At 46.4% G+C, this 23,796-nt stretch overlaps 1 protein-coding gene and 1 long non-coding RNA gene across 4 annotated transcripts in view; one reads left to right on the forward strand and one right to left on the reverse strand.

The window, feature by feature from the left end:
• Window positions 1-6,148: 6,148 nt before the first annotated feature.
• On the reverse strand, window positions 6,149-8,540 carry LOC118235020. Its single transcript, XR_004766775.1, has 3 exons — window positions 8,454-8,540; window positions 8,145-8,290; window positions 6,149-6,970 (listed from the first exon to the last, which is right to left on the reverse strand). It is a non-coding gene; the product is annotated as an uncharacterized LOC118235020 (long non-coding RNA).
• A 316-nt stretch (window positions 8,541-8,856) lies between these two features.
• The window catches only part of chm (CHM Rab escort protein), a 46,924-nt gene continuing 31,984 nt past the window's right edge, over window positions 8,857-23,796 (forward strand). Inside the window, exons 1-9 of one of the 3 annotated variants that reach the window (XM_035431912.1) lie at window positions 8,857-8,993; window positions 18,118-18,184; window positions 18,777-18,849; window positions 19,979-20,106; window positions 21,276-21,549; window positions 21,586-21,798; window positions 21,913-22,029; window positions 23,346-23,466; window positions 23,566-23,788. In XM_035431912.1, coding sequence (XP_035287803.1) covers window positions 8,942-8,993; window positions 18,118-18,184; window positions 18,777-18,849; window positions 19,979-20,106; window positions 21,276-21,549; window positions 21,586-21,798; window positions 21,913-22,029; window positions 23,346-23,466; window positions 23,566-23,788 — 1,268 coding nt within the window. In that variant the 5' untranslated portion in view covers window positions 8,857-8,941. Of the gene's footprint in view, window positions 8,994-18,117; window positions 18,185-18,776; window positions 18,850-19,978; window positions 20,107-21,275; window positions 21,799-21,912; window positions 22,030-23,345; window positions 23,467-23,565; window positions 23,789-23,796 lie in introns of all 3 variants that reach the window. The other 2 variants (XM_035431910.1, XM_035431911.1) reach the window with 2 other exon arrangements.

Consider the following 23,796-nt stretch of genomic DNA (forward strand, 5'->3'; position numbering starts at 1 on the left):
TAGGGATAACAGTTAACCTTTGAGCTTGTTCTTTTTAAGGCAGATTAATATTGTAATGAGTGCTTAAATGCCATGCAAATTTCTGCAAGTACCTGGTTAAATTAAAAGCTAGGTAGCAATCTGGAAATTAGATACATATTTTAACTGAGTTTCCATTGCACCTGTTTCATGATTCTGCACTCTTTTTGCCCCTTCATCTTTTATTTAATCTTAATGATTGCCTGCTTAGCATACCCACCCTCTCCCTCCGCTCGCCACCCCTCTTCCATCTGCGGCTAGACGACGCTCTCTCCATATCTGAGCCGACAACTCATTCCTCACTGAGTAAATGTGTGTAATGATGCCTTCCCATCTCCTTACCGCGCAGAGAGAGGGGGACTACGCGCGGAGAGAGGGGGACTACGCGCGGAGAGAGGGGGACTACGCGCGGTAACCATCCCCTCGCGCACTCCGCGCCACGCTCCGGCCCCAAGGCGGCTCCGCTCACCTGTCACCGTGGACGCGACCCCCAAGCAGTTTATTTTAACCGTGCCCCGGGACTCCCAAAATTACTGATAAAATTATGCTCTCATTATCATCATTGTTTGTGGCCTGTTTATAGTGATGAAGGTCAATGACAATTTTCTAGTTACTAATTAATTTCTTTGTAGTGCTTTAAATGAATAAGTACAGCTGTTTATATTTGAATAAATAAATAGATCGGCAAGAGTATTAAGCAGGCAATTGAAATATTAAAACCAATTATGTTTAAAAGGGATAGCAAAATGGAAATGGAACATGGGATAAAAGCGGATTTCCTTGCAGGTCTTAAAGACAAGTAAACTCCTCACCTGTTTATTATTTGTTTATTTTGAATGTTTAATTAGTATTAAAGGGTGTATTACTTTTGCAGAAGGCATGCTGTCACTCAGATAGTGGAGTCTTATTCAGGCCTGAAAAGCCTTCTCTTCCTTAGAATGGCTCAATGCTGATTTCCTAATGGGCCAGTCAGCAGCAATAGGTAGTCATGTATGCACCAGCTCGTCTACTAATGCCTTAATCGGACATGAATGGACAACCACTCAAACATGGATGAAGACATAGTCTGAATGGTCAGAACATGGCAATCTCCTTTCTGCTCTCCTTCTGTGTCGTTAATAAGATTCACTGAACTAAACTGAAAAGACACAGGAAGAGAAAGGGGGGAGAGGGAGAGAGATGGGGGGAGAGAGAAAGACAGAGACAGAGAGAGAAAGATGGCCTCATCCCCATTTTGCATTATTAGTTCCTCTCTTCAGGGTAATTGTAATGTAAAATATTGCACAGAAGCCAGATGCAAAACACCATCTCCCCCTTTTTGTAATGAAATCTTTTTATTAATGTGCACATAACACAAATCAATAACAATAATAAATTACTAGTGATTGTAATTGAATGTTTTCCTAATTTTATTGTCAGTCATGATAAATATTCATTCCCATTATGGCGTTTTAAATTAATTACCTTGTCCTGTCTTTTGCCAGATGAAATGTTACATATATATCAGGAGTGAAGTAATGCCTTTGAGCCTCGACACGTGCCAGAAATGTTGTGGACTCCCAGCTGAAGTAAGACATTATCTCTGATATCTGAAGGACAAATGCGTGCTTTAAGAGAGTGTGCCGCACTCAACAAAGCTCACCTCACTGATTTAATGCTACTCTTAATGGGGCAGTAGCCAGAGTGGGGCAAGGGATTCCTCGACTGACTGGTGCTTGTGGTGTTTCTGTCAGTCTGCGACACTCCATGTTTTTTTCAGTGTGACAGGGCGGTACAAACGAGGTGAAGTTTTGTATTTAGAATGTCGGATTTGGCTGGGAACAAATGGGATAATGACGATATAATATAGAAGACATCTACTGTAACAAAATAACCATCTTCAGCTCTGCCAGGCTGCCCGTGTGAGAGAAGGGATTGTAGTACCACATCAGACCTACAGTACATGCGCACATACAGTGAGCACCATAATGTTAGGGACAAAGACTTTTTTTTTTTTCTTGATTTGGCTCTGTACTCCACAATTTTAGATTTGTAATCAGACATTTCACATGTGGTCAAAGTACACATTCACAGATTTAATTTACATGTAAGGATTTTGGAGGACATTTTGGTTTCAGCAAGTAGAATTTACAGCACTTTCTATAAACAGTCCCCCCATTTCAGGGCATCATAATGTTTGGGACAAATGGTGTCATAGGTGTTTTTGATTTCTGATTCTGATTACAGATTCTTTGCAATTACTGAGATCACCAGTGCTTGCCTTCTTCTTGATGATGTTCCAAACAGTAGATTTTGGTTACTCTAAGGTTCAGACTATTTCTCTGACTGTTTTTCTCTTATTTCTCAGTCTCATAATGACTTCCTTGACTTTCATTGACACAACTCTGGTCCTCATGTTGACAAATGCCAATAACAGACTCCAAAGGCAATCAAAAGGTGAGAATCGAAACTAGATCCTGAAAACACTATTATACCTGCACTAAGAAAGCAACTGAACACACCTGATTAATCAGAAACTCCTGTGACACCATTTATCCAAAACATTATGATGCCCTGAAATGGGGGGACTATTTATAAAAAGTATTTATAAATTTTCTACTTGGTGAAACCAAAATGTATAAAAATATCCTTAAATTAAACTTGAGAATGTGTGCTTGAACCACATGTGAAATATTTGATTACAAATCTAAAATTGTGGAGTACAGAGCCTAATCAAGAAAAATATGTCTCAGCATATTTTTGCTAAAACATATTTAGCATAAACACCACTCATACTTACACCATCTTCAGCGCAAAACCACCCATACTAACACCACCCTTAGCATAAACATCCACCTACACTAACACCTCCCTTAGCATAAACACCACCCATATTAGCACCACCATTAGCATAAACACCATTCACACTAACACCGCCCTTAAACACCACCCACACTAACACATGCCTTATCATAAACGCCACCCACACTAACACCACCCTTATCATAAACACCACCCACACTAACACCACCCTTATCATAAACACCACCCACACTAACACCACCCTTAGCATAAACATCCACCTACACCATCATTTCCCTTAGCATAAACACCACCCTCACTAACACCACCCTTAGCATAAACACCACCCATACTAACACCACCCTGAGCAAAACATCCACTCACACCAACATCCCCCTTAGCATAAACACCACTCATACTAACACCACCCTTAGCATAAACACCACCCATACTAACACCTCCCTTATCATAAACACCACCCACACTAACACCACCCTGAGAAAAACATCCACCCACACTAACACCACCCTTAGCATAAACACCACCCATACTAACACCACCCTTAGCATAAACACCACCCATACTAACACCACCCTTAGCATAAACACCACCCATACTAACACCACCCTTAGCATAAACACCACTCATACTAACACCACCTTCAGCACACATGCCACTCCCCTGTCCCATCTGGTATTGAATCCTCATCACTCAGAGAAGGATGGAGGGATGGAAGGAGGGATTCCATAGATGGGGAACTGTGTCTGGTTGCTCACTAGCAACCCACACTTGGCAACTGGGTGCCCAAAGTCTACTTGCTCAAACTGCACATGAAGTGCCTTCCTCCAGCTCATGTCTGTACAAGCTCAACTTGCCAAAGTCAATAGCATCAACGCATTTGGGGGATTAAATATAGGGAACAACAAAACATAAATTATTATCTCCAGTGGGACTCTTGTTTGTCTTGTGAGTAGAACAAAGTTTTGATTTAACCAACCTCCAGAAGTAGACACAGCAGTAAAGACCTAAAGCAGATTTTCCCTGTCCGTGAACATCCACTCACAGGGCCACAGCGAGCCTGTCCCCCTGGCACTCTCAGGCTCTGGGAGCCTGCAGCCCTGCCCCTCCGGCCGTGAACATCTGTTCTCCTGCTCTACACGTTAACCGGGCCCGAGCAGAGCAGAGCTATGCCAGAGAACCACAGCTCATCCATGAGTTTCACTGAACACAAGAATCTCCTGGAAGTAAACAGTGAGGCGCAAGGAGCAGACCCCGCACCTCCCTCGCACCTCCTCGGGGAACCCAGCAGCGATGAAAAAGCAGAAGACAGCGATGTAAAGCCACAGAGCTTGGGAACGGAGTGTCCACAGCGGTCTTCAGAAGCAGCAATCAAAGAAACAAGCCCACAGAAGTGCGAGGCTAAAGGTAACAGCACTGATATTTTCAGACGGAAAACTTGCAGCATCCGTGGTGCTTTATATGAGCGCCAGGAACAGACTTCAGAACACACCAGTCAGTGGCACGGGATGAATCTAGAGAGCTTACAAAATCCTGCATCCTCTGGAGGATAAGCAAGCGACCCTGTGACACCTCTCTCTCAGGGAACTTTAGAGAATTTTCTCTATAAACACCACATCACTGTAGGTATGGATGGAAAAAAGGAACACACTTGTAATAAACCATCTGTTCTTTTTCGCTTCTGTTGTTTCATGTGCAGGAAAGATTTAGAAAAAGCGGATTGAAGCTGCTCAGTTGGACCCATATCCTTGCTCAAACTAATAAACACCTGGCCATTGAGTTTTCCGGCTGGCTTTTTGTTTAGCCTTGTGAGCATAAGAATGTGCAACCAAATCAGAGCCACTGTGGTCCTTGATTTTTCTTTTTACCTTGACCCTCAAACCTCTCCTCTGATAACTCCAACTTTATCAATATGCTTGGCAAGTACACTTATCCAAAACAACTTTCACAAGCACCGTGCACAGGTGTACAGCCGCAGCAAGGTACAAAGGAACAGCAGGGTTTACAGATGTATCCTTAGAAGCGGACGGCTGATCTCTCACTTATGTGGCCATGATTCCTGGTTCATGGTAGGCCTCACTCTGTCTGTAGAAGACTCATCCGTTATTGCATGGAAAGAGGAGTGTACTCGGGACACTTCCTGCGATTAAGGAGAGGATGGCATTCAACACCGTTACTTAAATGCGTTCTTAACTTAACATTAACCCATCGGTCTTCCTCTCTCAACGAATCATACATATTACGGCTGCACTCAGCATTCCCAGAATATAAAGCCAAAAATGTACACGTTTACTTTGATAGCGGTCCGCTTTGATTTTGTTAAGCTACATTTCAACATTCGTATTGGACATGCTTTTGTGTATAAAAAAGACGACAGCGTTGGGAATTTAAATACAGCATATGTAATCGTGCCGCGCATGACAACAAGAAAGAAAAGGGGACCGCTTCTAACTCTTCAATAGAACGGAGCAGCGCAGCGCGTTCAAAAGAAGAGTACCCTCGAGTTTCGCTTCATTGAAGTGCAGGGCATTGAGATTCCACTTGTGGCATGAAAGGCCAGCCCTCCCTAACAATGAAGCAATCTGATCAAAATAACTCGTTTTAGCGCCGCTCTTGAGCTGGAGATGCAAACTCACCGTCAGCCGCGGGGGCCTTAGGGCGCGCGCTGCCTCTCCTCCGTTCGGTACATAATGATACATAATCGCTTGTGCGCGAAACGGAAATAAAATTTAAGCGCGGGCCTATTTCAATGCTTATCATACAGGACAATCCATAAAAGCTTACTCGGCATCTACACCGCCTTAGAAACCCGTCTACGTGGGAGTCAGGATGAATGTAATTGTATTTATTTTAAAAGTAGCATCTTATTGACGTAAGAGCTGCCCATGTTGTAGTCTGTAATGCAGAAAATGTAAACGAATGGCATACTTGTTAACGTATCCAAATTGGACATGTTCCTCGGCGTTCCTGTTATCAGGCACTTGCAACTTTCACTAGGTCAGATCATACGGAACAGATTGCAGCATATGATTTTATTTTTGGCCCTGCCTGGGTTTAACCTTTAGCTAGTGAAAACGATCAAATATTAAATGTGCACCATTACACATAAAGCGCAGCCCTTAAGTATTTTGGATTTGAAATGAAACAATGAATAAGAAGTTAAAGTGCGGAGTGTCAGCTTTAAATTAAGGGTAGCCTATTTCCAACCATATCCTGTGAGCCATGAAGAAATTAAAATTTAGTTATTTAGTTATTTGTACACCCCAACCCCCATGTTAGGTTGTATTTTATATTTCTTGACAGTCTGACAATGACAGAAGACAAATTCCTATTAATTATTTATCTCTTGTTTACTTTATGTTTGTAAATATTACTTTAGTAACAGTATATACAGCTCTTAAAGAGTGACCTTTCAGTTTAATTAGAATAATGAAATGAACACGTGTTGTACTTGCTTGGAGGGTTCAAATAAATCCAGATTTTCCCCTGGTAATAAAATGTCTGAGAAACTGTCACCATGCCTTGTTTTATAAAGGCGTCCCTTTCAGCAGCATCATGTCACTTTTATATTAATATAGATGCATTGTCTCTCCAGCCAATAGTGAGATCAGTTACATAGATTTTCCTGTTTGGTAAATTAAGTGCTGGTGACAGGTGCCAAAGTGGCATCGATGGAAAGAAGCCCTCCATTTACACACGGGTGTGGATAAATAAAGGCAGCGCTGCCTTTGTCTGCAATGTCATACACTGGGGGCCTGTGTCTCTCCACTGTATCAGCCGCCAGTCTGGCTGATCCCAGATCAGTGTTAGGAGCGAAACACTTGACTTCTCCTGTGGCAAACGCCGTACCCAGGAACATGTGAAATCGTGCATTTTGTTTTTGCCTTTTCGGGATACAGACATACAGAAATCCAGGATTACATTTGAAAATGATGATTGCACACTTGAACTAAGAGAGACACAAACATCTTCATAATTTTCGTATTTAGAACAGACAAACACAAATATATACAGATATCCCAAATTATCAAGAATTTGCCCCATGAAGCCTTCTGTAACATCCATTTCCACTTTTTCATCTTCTGGTATGTCCCGACAGTCTACTCCGCATGACAAGAGTCTCTCTCATGAAAATGCAGTGCATGTATGTACACTGTAAATTAAAATGTGAAAATGTAAGGAATATATTGCATGTCATAATACCTGCCAGTAGAAAGACATAAATTATTCCTATATCTATGTGTTACAGAATGTGTTTACATCAATGGAAATGTATAATACTTGCTACTGTACCTTTGAATTTACATGCATGAAGATGATTATTATTATTGATGTATTTTGATAAGGCATGGGGGATGTAGTTTTGTTTTTTATATTTCAACATTTTTATATTGCTATGAAACCGCAAGTTAATAAACATAATAAAATGTGCAGATATTTTTATGAACTTTAAACTTTCATCTCATAGTCCAGATCACACAAAACAGATAATGGAATGGATTCATAATATGAAAGTATGAAATAAATAATGGGAGTAGCTATGACATATGTTGTAGGTACCGGTAAGACACAACAGACACTGCATAGGCAGATAGATTAATAGATATATTAATTTGATCGATCCATAAGTGAACTAAAAATTGAAATTTCTGTACATTTCACATGAAAGTATTTTAATATTTTCATGAATTATCCATATTGTCAGATTTTTGTATGAAAGCCAGCTGAACCAACTTGTATGTGCTCAGAACAGCATACCAGACTTATCTAGAGAGATACATACATAAGGAATTTTGGAATTTAACTTAAAATTATATTCAGTTTAATATCACATATAGCAGCCGCATTTGTGTAGTTTAAATTAATTCTATGTTTAACATGTCATTCCAGGACATTTTATTTATTGTTAAGTCAAGTGAGGGGAACATATTTTGTATTCTGCTCATAAGTTTCAAAATATGAATGGAAGCAACTTAGGATAAGTACCTGGAAGTAACATAAGCTTTTTTGTACTTGTGCAACAGTGCAGTCCGTCTGGGAATCAAACACGCAACCTCCGGATTACAAGTTCAACCCAATATCATAAAACAGCAATCAAATATTGTCTGGCTTAGCACACTATTATAGACCCCACCACACTATAAATAACCAACTGTGACTGTTCTGAAGCTTTTTTATTTTTTATCCTAAAAAAAGCAAAGAAGAACTAAAAAAACAACAACAAAAATAATAGAACAAATGCGCTACACAATTCAATTACACAATAATAATAATAATTATTATAATAATAATAATAATAATAATAATATCTACAACAATAACAATACCTTGCATTTATATAGTGCTTTTCTCCCACTCAAATTTTCTTGCACCATACAGTGATGAGGGAACTGCTCAACTGCCACCAATGTTTAGCACCCACCTGCATGAGGGACAGCAGCCATTTTGCACCAGAATGTTCACCACGCATCAGCTGCGGTGGAGAGGGAGATAAGAAATTTTAGTAAAATAAACTGGAATATAAGTAGGTGGCAGTTTGAGAAAGCCAGGTTGGGAATTTAGCCAGCACACAGGAGAAACTCCTAATCTTTGAAAAAAGTGTCATGGGATCTATCACGACTACAGCGGTTTAGCACCTTGATTGAATGTCTCATCCAAAAGATTGTGTCTCCTACAGCACAGCATCCCCATCACTGCACTGGGACATTGTGGAGCTTCTACCCTAGCAGGCACAAGGTACACCACAGTATGCCTGTAAACTCACATATTTGACACGAATCTATTATTAATTATTTGTGTTATTATCTAGATTCCATAGTCTAGATCTATGTTTTAGACATTGTGTGCATGCTGCATCAAACAAATGAAACTTGCATTTCAGCTTAATTTGAGAATTCAAAGATCTATCCGGTGCGTTTCACGGCTTGTGTGATGAAAATCACTCCCTGGAATTTACGGGATGATTTTCCTGACGTTAACAATTATGCATGCAGTTTGGCTGCTGATCCAGGATTAGTGCTTCAGGGCAGGATACGCCCGCAACTATTTCAGCACCAGAGCGAAGATAAACATAATTGCGTAATATACTCAGCCCTCGTCACATGACGAGGACTCACAATTCAAGATGGCTGCCGACAATTTACCCACCGAATTTGATGTTGTGATACTCGGCACAGGTAAGAAACCCCTATAAATCCGTAGGTTGACTCTTCTAATTGGTCAGTAAAGGACTAATAAAGCAAACAGATTAAAAAGAATCGCAATCTACGGATGACTCCACTGATACGGACTTTATAGAGAAACTCGAGCGTGAATATCTCCGACTGATTGCTAGCTAGTGGTTAGGGTCTGTGCGGTGAATGCAAAGGGATGCGTAGTTTGCTATCTAGTAACATCCAACCTTATTGGTGTAACGAATAAAATATATTTAAAAATATACATAAACCACACCGCAGTCAAAACTCGCCTTGTTCTCGGTTGTTTTGTGTTGGGAGTCCGGTGGTATGAGCACGACATGAATCTGCGGTATCCACTCTGGCTAACGGTACTGTGTTTGTAACTGGCTAATCTAACTAGTTAGCTAACGTAGCGTTGTGTCGTCGTTTAAATGAGGTTAGTACTTGTGAAAGGACGTGGCAACCGGAAATTCTATGACGGAAATTATATCACGATATCTGCAAAGTGCTTCTACATTAGTGCGGCTGTATAATCCGCCCAGACGTGTGGCGTAGCTTCATTTCGGATCCATTACTGCGCTTAAGCTGTCATTTTGGCTGTGTTTCAGTTTCCATACTTGTTTACGTCTCAGTATAATAAGGTGGTGAGCACAGAGCCGTATTGAGACATCACCTAACAAAGTTACACCCATCACGTGACCGGAGTAATAGCGTTTCCACTTGTAGTACTGTTTCACTGATTCACAAACATCTATGCAGGCCTCTGCATGTGCTGTGTCAGGTTTCCTCTGTACAAGGATTTTTTAGTTGTGGGATGTACAGTCTCAGTGCTTTCTTCTATAAGGGCCTCTTGCTCTGATGTGCATTCTCATACCTGCTTCTATGAGGGCCTTTAGCTGTGATGTAATCTGAAGGATTTTAGTGTATTGTTTTTCATGCTGTTGGTTTAACATGCAGTCATTACACATGCACTCCTGCAGTGCAGTTCTTCATAGTGCAGTTTCATACCTGCTTCTATAAGGGCCTCTGGCTGTGATGTGCAGTGTCATTCCTGCTTCTATAAGGGCCTCTACAACGGCAGTGTCCTACTGGGGAATCAAACCTACGACCTGTAGGTTACAAGACCAACTCCTTTGCCGTTATAGTACACTGCATTCAGCGATCTGTCTGACCCGACTGCAAGCTCTACATCACGGCGTCTCCTGACTCCTGTCTGCTTATTATGGGATGCTGTGTGTCAGTAGAATGTTGTTGATCGGAGAGTATGCACGTTTGCATGCAGATCCAGTACCAGCGGAATCCGGCCCCAGCTACCTCCCGATGCAGCTTAAATCCAATTTGAACAGATCCTATCCAATTTTTGTTTTTTTGTGTTTCGTCTGTGGCCGCCGAATGTGGCTCACGCCAGATTTGTCCATAAATGGGATATATGTTGGAAATAAAGCAGATATTAGAGGGGTGCGTTCAGGCCGGCTCATGGTAACCCTGGCCTGGCCTGGCTTGTGCACTGTAAGGGGCCAGCAGAAGACTGGGCTCCGTAAGGGAGCCGTAGCCTGGGCTACGAGGGACGTTGTCTCCGGCGGTCGATGGGGTGTGAACGAGCCGCTCTCGACGGTTGCATCACAAGCGCATTTCCCCCTGCGTTTCCTGTGCACCGGTGGCGTTTCCTGTGCACCGGTGGCGTGCGCGAACGGGCATTCCCTGCCAGGTTAACGCATGCTTTTCCCATCTCTCCTGCTCGCTGGCTGCGTCGCGCACAAAAAAGACAGTATGGACACAATGAACAGTTGTCTGTGACTATAAGGGGAAGTAGTGCAGACAGGGAACAGTTGCTTATGAATATTAGCGGCCCTAATGACAGCTTTCGTCCATCTGCTGGGTCCTGACCCGTGTTTGGCGGGGGGGGGGGGTGTTGCTGGCCGCACCCTGTCAAGCCCAGTCGCTGCTCTCTGGACACTCCCCAGGGGCCACAGTCTAACAGACGACTTCTGATCCGTGAAGCCCAACTGGCATCACCCGTTTAAGCACAGAGCTGCGAGCAGGTTATTGGCTAACAGGCTACTACACACGACCAGTGACCCTTTTCACACGTGTAGCCTTACTCCAGGATTCTGCAGAACGTTTACCCCTTTGCAGGTCATGCACAAACGAAAGCCAGATTTGGCATTCTGGAAAAGTTGCTCCAATAAAATAAATTTGTTTACGAAGTCATACCCCACCGGTACTGTATAGATCTTGGTCATGCACTTGACCTACTTCCATTTCTTTTTGAGTGACTGACAGCCTCTTGCTCAGGCAACAATTGCTTGCACCTTCATGTGCAAGTGCTGTCAACCCATTAAAATAACTGATAGTCCTTGTGTGAACAAGAGAATCCGTTAGCATTGCTGGAAAAGCTAATCCAGCAAGCGTTCTGTGTTCTGTGTGTGATAACTTTGAGTGCATCCCTAGGAAATGCCCTGCAATATCCTGAATGCTTTCTAGCATTGGGGCTTTGTGGTACTGTGTTGCTCTGTGCAGCATGTAATTAAATTGGGTTACAAATGGGGAAATAGGGGTTCACAGCCTCTGAAAGGAGGGGCTTCAGTCTGAATGGCCTCCCTTTCTGTTCATACTGCCCTCTGCTGGTCCACAGTGAAGGCAGACAGTCTCGCCAATGGTGATACTTTGTTTTCGAGCATTTTATCATAAGGCTAATCAAGACAAAACTGCAGGCTATCCCAGTTGTAAATTTGGAATTTGCCAATACTTTGAATATGCTCTGCTTATTAACCTGGTGATAAGCCTGAAAGGGTTCTCTGATTCTGGGTAACAATCTATTAACTTGCAATTATTTTCACTTAATGCACATAAAGTGAGTTTATCAGAATCAACCTTTAGTTTTTGATCATCTAATTGGAAGAAAGGTTGATTTTAAGTACTTGAATACAGCCTTGGTGTTTGTTCTGTAGTAGTTTCTCTGCCACCTTTGACCTTTGATCCTGGGGCCCCACCCTGCTGCTGTAAAGTGGGCAGGGTTCACTTGTAAGCCCCGCCCACACACAGCCTGGTTTCAGCAGCTGTCAGTGGAGATGGGCTGCAGTAGGCAGGGTGGTAATATAGGGGCGTGTGGTGATGTGGTGGGTTGTGGGTGCAGCGGTGTGTGTTTTATTAAGTGTTTATGGGCCTAAAGCCCAGTGCCAACATCTATGCTCTGATTTATCCCCCTCCTTTAATTACCCGAGCGCATCTCCCTCTGCACTGATGGGCCCAGAGGCACGTCCAACTGAGAGAGAACCAGGGGCACACTGCACGAGTACTGCACTGCACATGAACACTGCTCAGGAGCACTGCACATGAGCACTGCACACAAGTACTGCACTGGGAGCACTGCACTGCACATGAGCACTGCACACAAGTACTGCACTGGGAGCACTGCACTGCACATGAGCACTGCACACAAGTACTGCACTGGGAGCACTGCACTGCACATGAGCACTGCACTGCATACAACACGAGTACTGCACTGGGAGCACTGCACACAGAGCTCCTGCACTCTGCACACTGCACTCTGAACACTGCCCTCATCCCTCTGCTGCTCGTCCCAGGCGCCTGTCTCTGTGCTGATGGAGAGATCAGAGCGCTCCAGACCAGCTCTGCTGCGTTCCTGCCTCAGCGGGCCGATGAGTGACCGAGCTGGCAGGGCTGCTGTCAGACTGCTGTCAGGCTCTGCCTCGCCACATTCGCCCACCAGTTGCACGCTGCAGTTTGTCTTGCTTTCAAAGCAAAGTTCTGCACGTCTCACTTCCACAAGCTGTGAGGGGTGAGTTACTGTAGGCTGGGATCAGAGGCAGAAAATCCAGGGGTCAGAAAGTGAAAGTCCCGCCATGTGTTTCTTCCAGCCATGATCTCAGCCTGCTGATTTCACTCATTAGTTCTAGCTCCTGGCTGCAGAGTTGTGCTAATTTGCAAATTTAGGTGATTGGAACAAAATACCGGGGAGGACTTTTACTCTCTGAACCTGTATTTTCCACCTCTGGCTGGGAGGGTAAAAATGTGAGTTGCAGTCGGCAGAATTAATGCAGATTATATTTAATTTGCATGAATGAACTCGTTAACCTTGACAGCCCTGATGTAGCTATATACAGTGGGGTCTCACGTAACCACACTCTATGGGGCAGTGGTCATCGGTTAAGTGCAGAAGGCGGTTCATAGAGGGGCTCTACCAGGGACTGGCCTTTAAGGGGTTAATACGATTCCCAATTCGCCATCGCCAACCACTACTTGCGGAGAAATGTTTCGCCAAACCTTCGGCGGCTGCCTGTATCTCCGCAGCGCGAGCAGGAGCCCCAGCTGAACGCATCTCAGTGTACCGCTTGTACCCAGCTTCTTCTAATTGTTCAGAAGCTGGTTGTTTTTTTTAGAACACTTGTGACTGGTGACCACAACTGTTGCTGATCGGTTGAACCGGGAGGGGGATGGTTGAGTTGCGGTATACCGAGGCCAGACTGTACACAGATTCAGTGCACATGCACACGCTCACGGGCACAGACACGTATGGACACACATGAACACACGATACGTGCGCACGTGCCAACACACAGAGAAACACATGCTCAGTCACATGCCAATATAATGCTGTACATATGCACCTTGTCATTGCTGAACTCACACTGACCAGTCCATATTGCGCAGTAGTTTTACTTTGCGTGTTCACTGCAAGAACCAAAAAATAAGTCAATCTTAACTATTTTAGTCTTATATATATTTTGACTTAAAAATCCTATTGCAATTACTTGTTTGCTAAATAAGACAACAATATTACTAATAAGGTGAGACAGTTTTACTCATTTCAGGATTTACCTGTGGTGTAAGACAATTTCACTTGTCAAGAAAAAAGTTAGTTAAAACAAGCAGGTATTTTCTACTTGAGAAAAAAAAAAAGATTTCAAGTCCCATTACTAGAATAAAACCCTTGGTAAGTCAACCATTTTCTTTTCCAGTGTTGCTGAGTGAGCTCTCTGGCCCGGAGTGTCACATGACGCAATAGGATATGGGGCGTGATTGAATAAATATGTAAATTCGGTCGGTAGTCATCAGGGTGTGAACGGTTTGACAGGCCAAGTTCCGGGCATGCAAGCGTGAGTCCGTGCGTGTGCGTTTGTATTCCTGAGCTCCCGTAGGTATGTTTCAGCGAAGCACAGCACCCGTAACAGCTGGGAGGAGTCCTCGTTATCGTTAGGCGCGTTGCTGCTCGTGAAAATGAGCGGTGAGTGGACGGCGCGCCTCCTCTGAACCGCGCTCAAGCCTTCGAGTGAATAATTTAGACGCATAGTTCAGCGTTCCACTAAATTTCGCCGCGCTCACAAATTTTTCCTTCATTCCTGCTGATGCGTTTGAAGAGGGAAAGGTCAGAGTTCTGGCAGCTCTGCGAGCAGAACTAGCGCTGCAGTCCATGTGGTGCTTTTACAGTCTGAAACACATGCTTAGGCCCCCCAGTCTATGAGGCGTGGGCTCCTTTCTGTGTGTGAAGCACGTTCTCAGTTCCGTGATCCATACAGTGCTTGTGCAGGGAAAGCTGCATAACCTAGTCCGTGTAGTGGCTTTACAGAGTATAGCACACCCTTAGTACAGTAGGCTAATGTGGCAGTGTAATGCTGATGTGTACCTCTGATTAGATATTGAACAATTTAATAATAAAACTGAGTTATATTCTAATAATCTACATTTGAGAAATGTGAATATATTGTTTGAAAATATTGTTTTCATGTAGCCTGGTGCCTTATTTTAAATGGGCCACAAATCTTGTAGCTATAGCCTATATCATTGTTAAATTTGTGAAAATCAAACTTGCAGTTTATCTGGAACGCATCAGAACATTCGTTGTTTTTTTGGATGTCCGTAGACTGCGTTTAGCTTCCAAATGATACATCTCCTTTTCAGTGACCTACCATCTTTGACTCCTTTAAAATATTTTCATTTCTTCAAGTCCATATCTCTGAGGTTCTGATGTACTTGCAAGTTCACTTTGCTACACGCTAGCTGGTGGTTTGATAACCAAAGCATATGCACAACATAGATGCCATTGGCAAATTGGAATCACATTACTTTTCCAACTAAAAAGATTGGAAATCAGTCAGTTATACATCAGATCATTTATGTGAGGTTAATGGTGGATAATTAATGAAACGGAATAGAAGGCAAGGAATGTGTAGTCTTAGGCTATATATTGTATAGTCCTCCCCAGCATCCAGTGCTGCCTGAAATGTCTGGCTACGTTCTGCAGTAGCCCTATGGGTGGCTACAGGTTGGGGAATGGACACAAGAGGAGCATCATGAGAAACAAATGTTTTCTTTCTTCGAACATTAGCCATTTTGGCTCTATTGTTGGCTGGTGCCAGTCACCTCAGAATAGCCAATATGGGATGGTTGTTTTGACCAGCCATTATAACAGTCCACTAACATTATAACACTACCATTGGCGGAAACAATTGTGCAGAAGCCTACTCAACATCAGAGTCTTACTTTAGCTGAACACTTCACTGCCTCTTCTGAGCACTGGGCTGTTTATGTTAAGCGGTATGCCATTTGACCTGAGCACGGCACTGTCTGCTTTGAGCATTATGGCGTCTGTTTGTGCAGTGTTGTGTTTGAACTCTCATTTCCTTTCATTGTACTTTCATCTCTCTTCAGTTTGCTTGATATTTTTATTTTGTGTTAAGCACATTGTGCTGTAAATTTGCATAAAATGTGCTCTATAGCTTGACTTGTCTTGTAATGAGCACCAAACTGTCTGTGCTGAGCACTATGGTGTCTGAACTGAACACTGTGCCGTGTGTACTGTGTGTACTGAACACTGTGCCGTGCATACTGAACACTGTTTCGTGTGTTGAGGACAGTGCTGTGTGTTCCTGGCATGGCGCTGCGTGTATTGAACACTGTGCCGTGCATACTGAACACTGTGTCGTGTGTTGAGGACAGTGCTGTGTGTTCCTGGCATGGCACTGCTTGTTTGTATTGAACACAGTGCCGTGTTTACTGAGCACAGTGCCGTGCGTACTGAACACTGCCTTGTGTTGAGAACAGTGCTGTGTGTTCCTGGCATGGCGCTGCATGTATTGAGCACTGCCGTGCGTACTGAACACTGTGCCGTGCGTACTGAACACTGTGCTGTACGTACTGAGCACTGTGCTGTCCATTGAGCACAGTGCTGTGTGGTCCTGGCATGGCGCTGTGTGTACTGAACACTGTGCCGTGTGTACTGAACACTGCCTTGTGTTGAGCACAGTGCTGTTTGGTCCTGGCATGGCGCTGTGTGTACTGAACACTGCGCCGTGTGTTCTGACAGTGCTCCGCCGCGGTGAAGTGATACACGGTGCGGCTGACGTTCCTTCCCAGCATGCTCGGTGCCGAAGGCCTGAGCTTTTTCCCCTCGCCGCCGTCCAAGCGCTCTCAGCCCCGCTATAAATAACGCGCAAAATGACTTTCAAGGTAGAGAGATAGAATCCATTCTGGAATGTTCTCTGAAATGAAGAGTGATTTATGATTTCATACAATTCCTGCTGAAAGCATTTCGGGCTTTGCTCCGTCATCAACGTCCTGCTCCCCAATCTATTATTTATGGCGGAGCAGGGCTGTACCGCCCAGCGCTTTATGGCAGGTAATGTTTGTCTTTAGCAAACATGATGGGGAAAAATCAATAGCAGAACAGATAAATGGCATTAAAAGATGGCAATGGGGTTATTTACACTTTTTAAAAACATCTTCTGGACTGTCTGAAAAGAGTAATAACCTGACCTGCCGTTTTCACGAGGGAGTCAATTGAGACAGAGAGTAGCAGTCAGTCAATTATTAATTAAAGCTTTTCCAGGCTGGCCCAACCTGAGAGCAGTGGATGGGGGGGTGGGGCAGGGGTGGGGGTGCGGGAGGGGGTTGGTGGGGGGGGGGGGTTGCTGAAGGATGTGGGATCTGCGAGGTCACTACCCCACACCTGTTTCCTGTCGCCTTTGTTCCCCTGTCTCCTGAGCCCGCCCGCCTTAATGAGCTCGTCCTGTAGAACAGGAAGGGGCGGAGACAGGGGGCGGAGCTTGCAGCTCACCCTGGGAGGGGCGATGTGTGTGGAGGTGGGCGGTGAATAAATCAGCCGTTCCTCACGCCTCGCAGACGGGTCCCCACAAGGCCGGCGGAACAGGAAGAGTGATGCAGGGGCTTAATGGAGTCCTACTGCACACAGCACTTACAGCTCACTGTCACTCGCTCTCCCTGTGTGTGTGTGAGAGTGAGTGTATGTGTGTGTGAGTGTGTGTGTGTGTGTGTGTGTGTGTGTGTGTGTGTGTGTGTGTGTGAGTGTATGTGTGTGTGAGTGAGAGACTGAGTGAGTGTGTGAGTGTGAGTGTGTGTGTGTGAGTGTTTGTATATGTGTGTGTGTGTGCGAGTGAGTGAGTGTGTGTGTATTTGTGAGTGTGTGCGTGCGTGTTAGAGCGTGTGTGTGTGTGCTTTTTTAATGCTAATGCTGACAATATACGTCACAAGGCGTTGTGGCAAAAAATGTAAAGTTCATAAATTGGGCTGCTGGGTGCATGTTTGGCTTAAGGTACCATGTCGTGATGCATGAATGAACCCCACAGTCTCGCATGGCATCCGGACCGTGCCCGTGCCCGCTGTGGCCGGGGCATGCATGTCACTGCTCTGTAGCGACCGCCGCTTGAGCGTCGCTTGAAAGGTCCTCCTCCGACTCCACTCTATGTGAGCTTGGCTGTGGACTGCGGTGTGTAAAGAAGCAGGCTGGCTACACTGTGTGTTTTTCGGAGGAGAACAGCTGATGTCTATCTACACTCTTCCTGTTTGATCAGTAGGAGCCACTGAACATGCCTGTGGTTGCACACAGTGAACTGAACATGTACAGCCCCAAGTTGGGCAACAGTGTTTAAAAAAAAAAAAAGTGATTTAGTTACTGTTTTTTTTTTAATTACCACAAGGCTGGTCTGTGCTCTGACCTGTATTTCTCGGGTGTCTGTGTTGATTGTCTGTGTTGATTGATTGTAGGACTGGTGTGTCTGACCTGTAGGCTATTTCTTGGTTGTCTGTGTTGCAGGTCTGGTATGTACTCTGACCTGTCTGTGTTGATTGTCTGTGTTGATTGCAGGGCTGGCCGAGTCTGTCATCGCTGCCGCATGCTCCCGCGTGGGCCAGAGAGTGCTGCATATTGACAAGTGCGTCCTCTGCCACCGTGACATCACCATCAGTTAGCTGTCCCAGTGGGCGGAGTTTCTGTTCAGTCCCTCTGTGGGAGGAGCTCCCTCAGTGGGATAACTGAATAAAATGCTATAAAATGTGTTTCATTTGTATTACTTGTCCCCTTTATGGTGTGGGGGTGGGGGGTGGTGTAGCAGTGTGTTTCTGTATGGGGGTGGTGTAGCAGTGTGTTTCTGCATTGGGGGTGGTGTAGCAGTGTGTTTCTGCATTGGGGGTGGTGTAGCAGTGTGTTTCTGCATTGGGGGTGGTGTAGCAGTGTGTTTCTGCATTGGGGGTGGTGTAGCAGTGTGTTTCTGCATTGGGGGTGGTGTAGCAGTGTGTTTCTGCATTGGGGGTGGTGTAGCAGTGTGTTTCTGCATTGGGGGTTGTGTAGCAGTGTGTTTCTGCATTGGGGGTGGTGTAGCAGTGTGTTTCTGCATTGGGGGTTGTGTAGCAGTGTGTTTCTGCATTGGGGGTGGTGTAGCAGTGTGTTTCTGCATTGGGGTGGAGGTGGAGCCTTGTGTTCCTGCACTGGTATAAGTGATGAAGCCGTGTGCTCTGGTTCTACAGGAGAAACTACTACGCTGGAAACTGGGCCAGTTTCACGTTTAACGGCCTGCTGGCCTGGATCGAGGAGTACAAGGTGAGTCTCTTTTTAATGGGAGCCCATCAGTGTTTAACCTCTCCTCTTTATGTCTCTTTCTGTGCTTGTTCCAGCCATTTATTTACAATTGCACTTAATCAGGCTCAATCAGAGTCGTAACCTTTAGATTAAATGTCATAATTTGTCCCTGTTCATTATACTTTCTTTATTAGTGACACTGAAAACTGAGATAACCCTCTGTGGCTCTGTGGAGCTCTGATTCAGAGAGGAATGTGTATTTACTGGGTGCAGTGTGCTTGTCTGTATGGGGTGTGCGCGTTTGTAATGTTTGTGTTTTGTGAGTAATGTGCATGTATTTGTTTGTGTTATGCAGTGTGTGTGTGCGCGTGCATGCGTATGCGTGTACGTATGCGTGCGTGCATGTGTGTGTGTGTATGCGTGTGTGTCTGTGTGTGTGTGTGTGTGTGTGTATGCGTGTGTTTGTGTGTGTGTGTATGCATGTGTGTGTGTCTGTGTCTGTGTGTGTGTGTATGCGTGTATGCGTATGTGTCTGTGTCTGTGTGTGTGTTTGTGTTTGTGTGTATGCGTGTGTGTCTGTGTGTGTGTGTGTGTCTGTGTCTGTGTGTGTGTGTGTATGGATGTGTGTGTGTATGCGTGTGTGTGTGTGTATGCGTGTGTGTGTGTGTATGCGTGTGTGTCTGTGTGTGTGTGTGTGTATGCGTGTGTGTGTGTGTGTGTGTGTCTGTGTCTGTGTGTGTGTGTATGCGTGTGTGTGTGTGTATGCGTGTGTGTCTGTGTGTGTGTGTGTGTATGCGTGTGTGTGTGTGTGTGTGTCTGTGTGTGTGTGTGTGTGTATGCATGTGTTTGTGTTTGTGTGTATGCGTGTGTGTGTGTGTGTGTGTGTGTATGCGTGTGTGTGTGTGTGTATGCGTGTGTGTCTGTGTGTGTGTGTGTGTGTATGCGTGTGTGTCTGTGTGTGTGTGTGTGTGTGTATGCGTGCGTGTGTGTGTGTGTGTGTGTGTGTATGCGTGTGTGTCTGTGTGTGTGTGTGTATGCGTGTGTGTCTGTGTGTGTGTGTGTATGCGTGTGTGTGTGTGTGTATGCGTGTGTGTCTGTGTGTGTGTGTGTATGCGTGTGTGTACTGTGTTTAATGTGCTTGTTTGTACAGCAGGAACAGCAGAGAGATGTAGACTCAGATGATAGCTGGAGGGAGAAACTGGAGGAGGGGGAGGAGCCTCTGCTGCTGGGTACTGTGGACACATCCGTCTCCAATCTGCAGATCTTCTGCTACGCTAGGTAACCCCCGGGTCAGGGGTCAGGGGGCCGGTTATGGGGTCACATTGTGAAAAGGCAGTGTGTTTCTCCTTCAGCAGTGTGCGTAAGTACACACACACAATGATGCAGGGATGCAGGGCTGGTTCTGGTCCGACCCGTTTTCTCACGGTGAAAATGGACTCAAAGCGTTTGGGTGATGTCAGGGAAAGGAGCGCGTGTCTGAAGAGCGCCTTCAGCACGCCGGCTCTCTCGTGACCAATGGGAGGATCTCGCGCTGCTTGAATCCGCCCCATCCGGGAAAGAATCCCCCGCGACGTTCAGCAGCGTCAGCCCGTCTCCGCGGCCTCCAGCGCTCTGCGCTGCGCTGGCAGGGCTTGTGGAGGAGAAGAGACGGCAGCAGATTCATCTCTTCTTCTTCTTCTTTTCCTCCCGCCTCTGGAGCGCGCGGCACGGTAAGGCCTCTCTTCCGGGGCCTCTCTCTCGGTGTGGCCGCGCCCGCCCCGGCCCGGCGCTTAGCCTGCGCTCTAATGAGTCCTTATTAAGTGTGTGGCGTGTGAACGGAGCGTGCGTTACCCTGAAGTGCCAGTCCAGGGGCGTCCCATTAATCTGCCGCTCGCGCGTTAATCGCCGAGCGCCGGCGCCTCCAACCCCCCCCCCCACACGCGGGCGTGTGGGCCAAACGCAGCCTGTAACCTCCGTTCTGTGCACCCGCCCACACGTGCTGGCGAGGACCCCGCTGATGGTAGCGCTGGCAAGCGTGATGGATGCCCTCGCTCGCGGTTCCAACGCAAAGAAGACCTCGATGAAAACTCCAGAAAATTTCTGGCTTGAAGCAGCCCCATTTTGCGAATGATAAATTATGTTTAGAGTTGTAATTAAAAAAAACTGAAAAGACCCCTCCAACTCCCAAAAAAAGAAGCAAGCGCAGAGATGATATGGCTCTCCATCTGGAAACATGGGTGATGTTGACTTGGAAGTTTATGTGGTGTTTAGTTTTAGACCTGGGGACCCATATGGAAAGTCACAATGAAATGAGTTGTTTTGTTGTTCAGCTCTAGCTGAAAGTTTCCCTCAGGGAGGCCCCCAGACTGCTGTTATTGTGACCTGAAATGGCGGGCTGGGTGGGGTGGGGTTGAGTGGGGTGGGATGGGACAGGAGGAGCAATGTTGCTCATAATGTCTTGTTGGCAGTGAGGAACCAGAAGAAGAGGAAGAGGTAGCCACTCCTGTAGCCACGCCCACCCCAGAGAGCCCAGCCACATCTACAGAGGAGCACCTGGCACAGGGCCATGCTGCAGCCACAGAGGAGACAGATGCAGAACGTGAGGCCCCGCCCACGGTAGACACACAGAGCGAAGCCACGCCCACCGAGGAGACTGAAGCTCATGGCCAGGCCACGCCCACCGAGGAGACTGAAGCTCATGGCCAGGCCACGCCCACCGAGGAGACTGAAGCTCAAAGCCAGGCCACGCCCATCAATGAAACAGAAGCTCAAAGCCAGGCCACGCCCCTGGAGTCTCAGACGCATGTGGAGCCAGAACAGCAGGTTCAGAGGGAGGAGCCTGAGGGGGACCAGAGTACATCCAATGAGGGAGACTCTGCCCAGTCTGAAGAGCCCATCCCCCCCAGCCCTGTGGAGACAAAGAAGAAGAAAATCACCTACTCAAAGATCCTGAAAGAGGGCCGCAGGTTCAACATCGATCTGGTGTCCAAGGTGAGTCGCTGTTGTTGCCTAGTGCATGGCGGACAGAACGCTGCTGGGTGCAGCGGTTGCTTGACCTGAGTGTGTTTGCGTGTGATTGTCACTGTGCTGTGTGTCCCTCCTCAGCTCCTGTATTCTCGTGGCTCATTGGTCAACCTCCTCATCAAGTCCAACGTCAGCAGATATGCCGAGTTCAAGAACGTCAGCCGCATTCTCACCTACCGGAACGGGAAGGTGGAGCAGGTGAAGAGACCACACCCTCATTACACAGCTCCCCCCAACTCTGCGCCATACTTAACTCTGTGCAATTTCTTCTATGCAAATGCCATTCCACATACCCCTCTCCCACTCACAATCCACACAACCCACTCCCACTCTCACCCACTCCATGTATCCCTTTCCCACTCACACACACTCTGTAGACTTCTCTCCCACTCACACACGCTCCACAGCCCCACTTTCCTCTCTATCCATCCTTATCCCTACGCCCTATTCCCTAATCTTCCCCAGCACATATCCCACTCCACTCTCCTACTCCTGCTCAGCCTGTCCCACTCCCAACCTCACCCTCTCCTCTATCCCACTCCTGATCTGCCTATCCCACTCCCAACCTCACCCTCTCCACTCTCCCACTCCTGCTCAGCCTATCCCACTCCCAACCTCACCCACTCCACACACCCAATCCTGCTCAGCCTATCCCACTCCCAACCTCACCCGCTCCTCTCTCCCACTCCTGCTCAGCCTATCCCACTCCCAACCTCACCCTCTCCACTCTCCCACTCCTGCTCAGCCTATCCCACTCCCAACCTCACCCTCTCCTCTCTCCCACTCCTGCTCTGCCTATCCCACTCCCAACCTCACCCTCTCCTCTCTCCCACTCCTGCTCTGCCTATCCCACTCCCAACCTCACCCACTCTACTCTCCCATTCCTGCTCAGCCTGTCCCACACCTCACCCCCTCTACTCTCACACTCTCACCCACTCCACACTCCCAAAGTCACCCACTTCACACTGCTGCCACTGCTCTTCTGCCACACAGTGCAGATCTATGGAACACATTGTTGATATTGTTTAGCATATGTACCACCGATTCAGGACACAGCAAGAGGCTCTCAACGCTTAATCTAGTGGATGGGGTGGGATTTACAGAAAGCACAGATGCACTGAGCTGTCATAAACAGATTATTTCTTTTTATTCCATATACAAATTAAGAGAGATCAAAAATGTTGATTTCCCATTGTGTGGGATTAGTCGAGAGACCCAAAGTCAGCATTGTTCCCTGTTCTGTCGTAATCCATCTGTATGGCTTGGTTTTTATTGGAGTGCTGCAGGTAAAGCACCTTGGGCAAGGACACTGACACAGGTCTCCACCTAAACTCCACCCCTCCAGCTCCCCTTGCTTCACCCCTCTAGATCCCATAAACTCCACCCCTCCATTCCTCCTAAACGCCACCCCTCCAGCTCCCCTTGCTTCACCCCTCTAGATCCCATAAACTCCACCCCTCCATCCCTCCTAAACTTCACCCCTCCATTCCTCATTCTTCCTCCTTTGTCCCCAGGTGCCATGTTCCAGGGCCGATGTGTTTGGCAGTAAGCAGCTGACAGTGGTGGAGAAGCGAATGTTGATGAAGTTTCTCACCTTCTGCTCAGACTATGAGCAGCACCCAGAGGAGTACCTGGGTAACCCCCCTCTGCCCTCCCTCCTGACTCTGACCATGTACTTCCTCTTCCTGTGACTGACTTCCTGTTCGCTCACGCTTGATTGGTGTTTCGTGGCAGACTTCTCCGAGCGCTCCTTCTGGGAATTCCTGCAGACCAAGAAGCTGACGGAGAACCTCCAGCACTTTGTCCTGCACTCCATCGCCATGGTGACCCCAGGGGCCCGCACGGCGGAGGGGCTGAGGGCCACGCAGCACTTCCTGCGCTGCCTTGGTCGCTACGGCAACACTCCCTTCCTCTTCCCTCTCTACGGCATGGGAGAGATCCCCCAGTGCTTCTGCAGGTACAGGC

Source organism: Anguilla anguilla, chromosome 9 (genome assembly GCF_013347855.1).
Source record: "Anguilla anguilla isolate fAngAng1 chromosome 9, fAngAng1.pri, whole genome shotgun sequence".
NCBI lineage: Eukaryota > Metazoa > Chordata > Actinopteri > Anguilliformes > Anguillidae > Anguilla > Anguilla anguilla.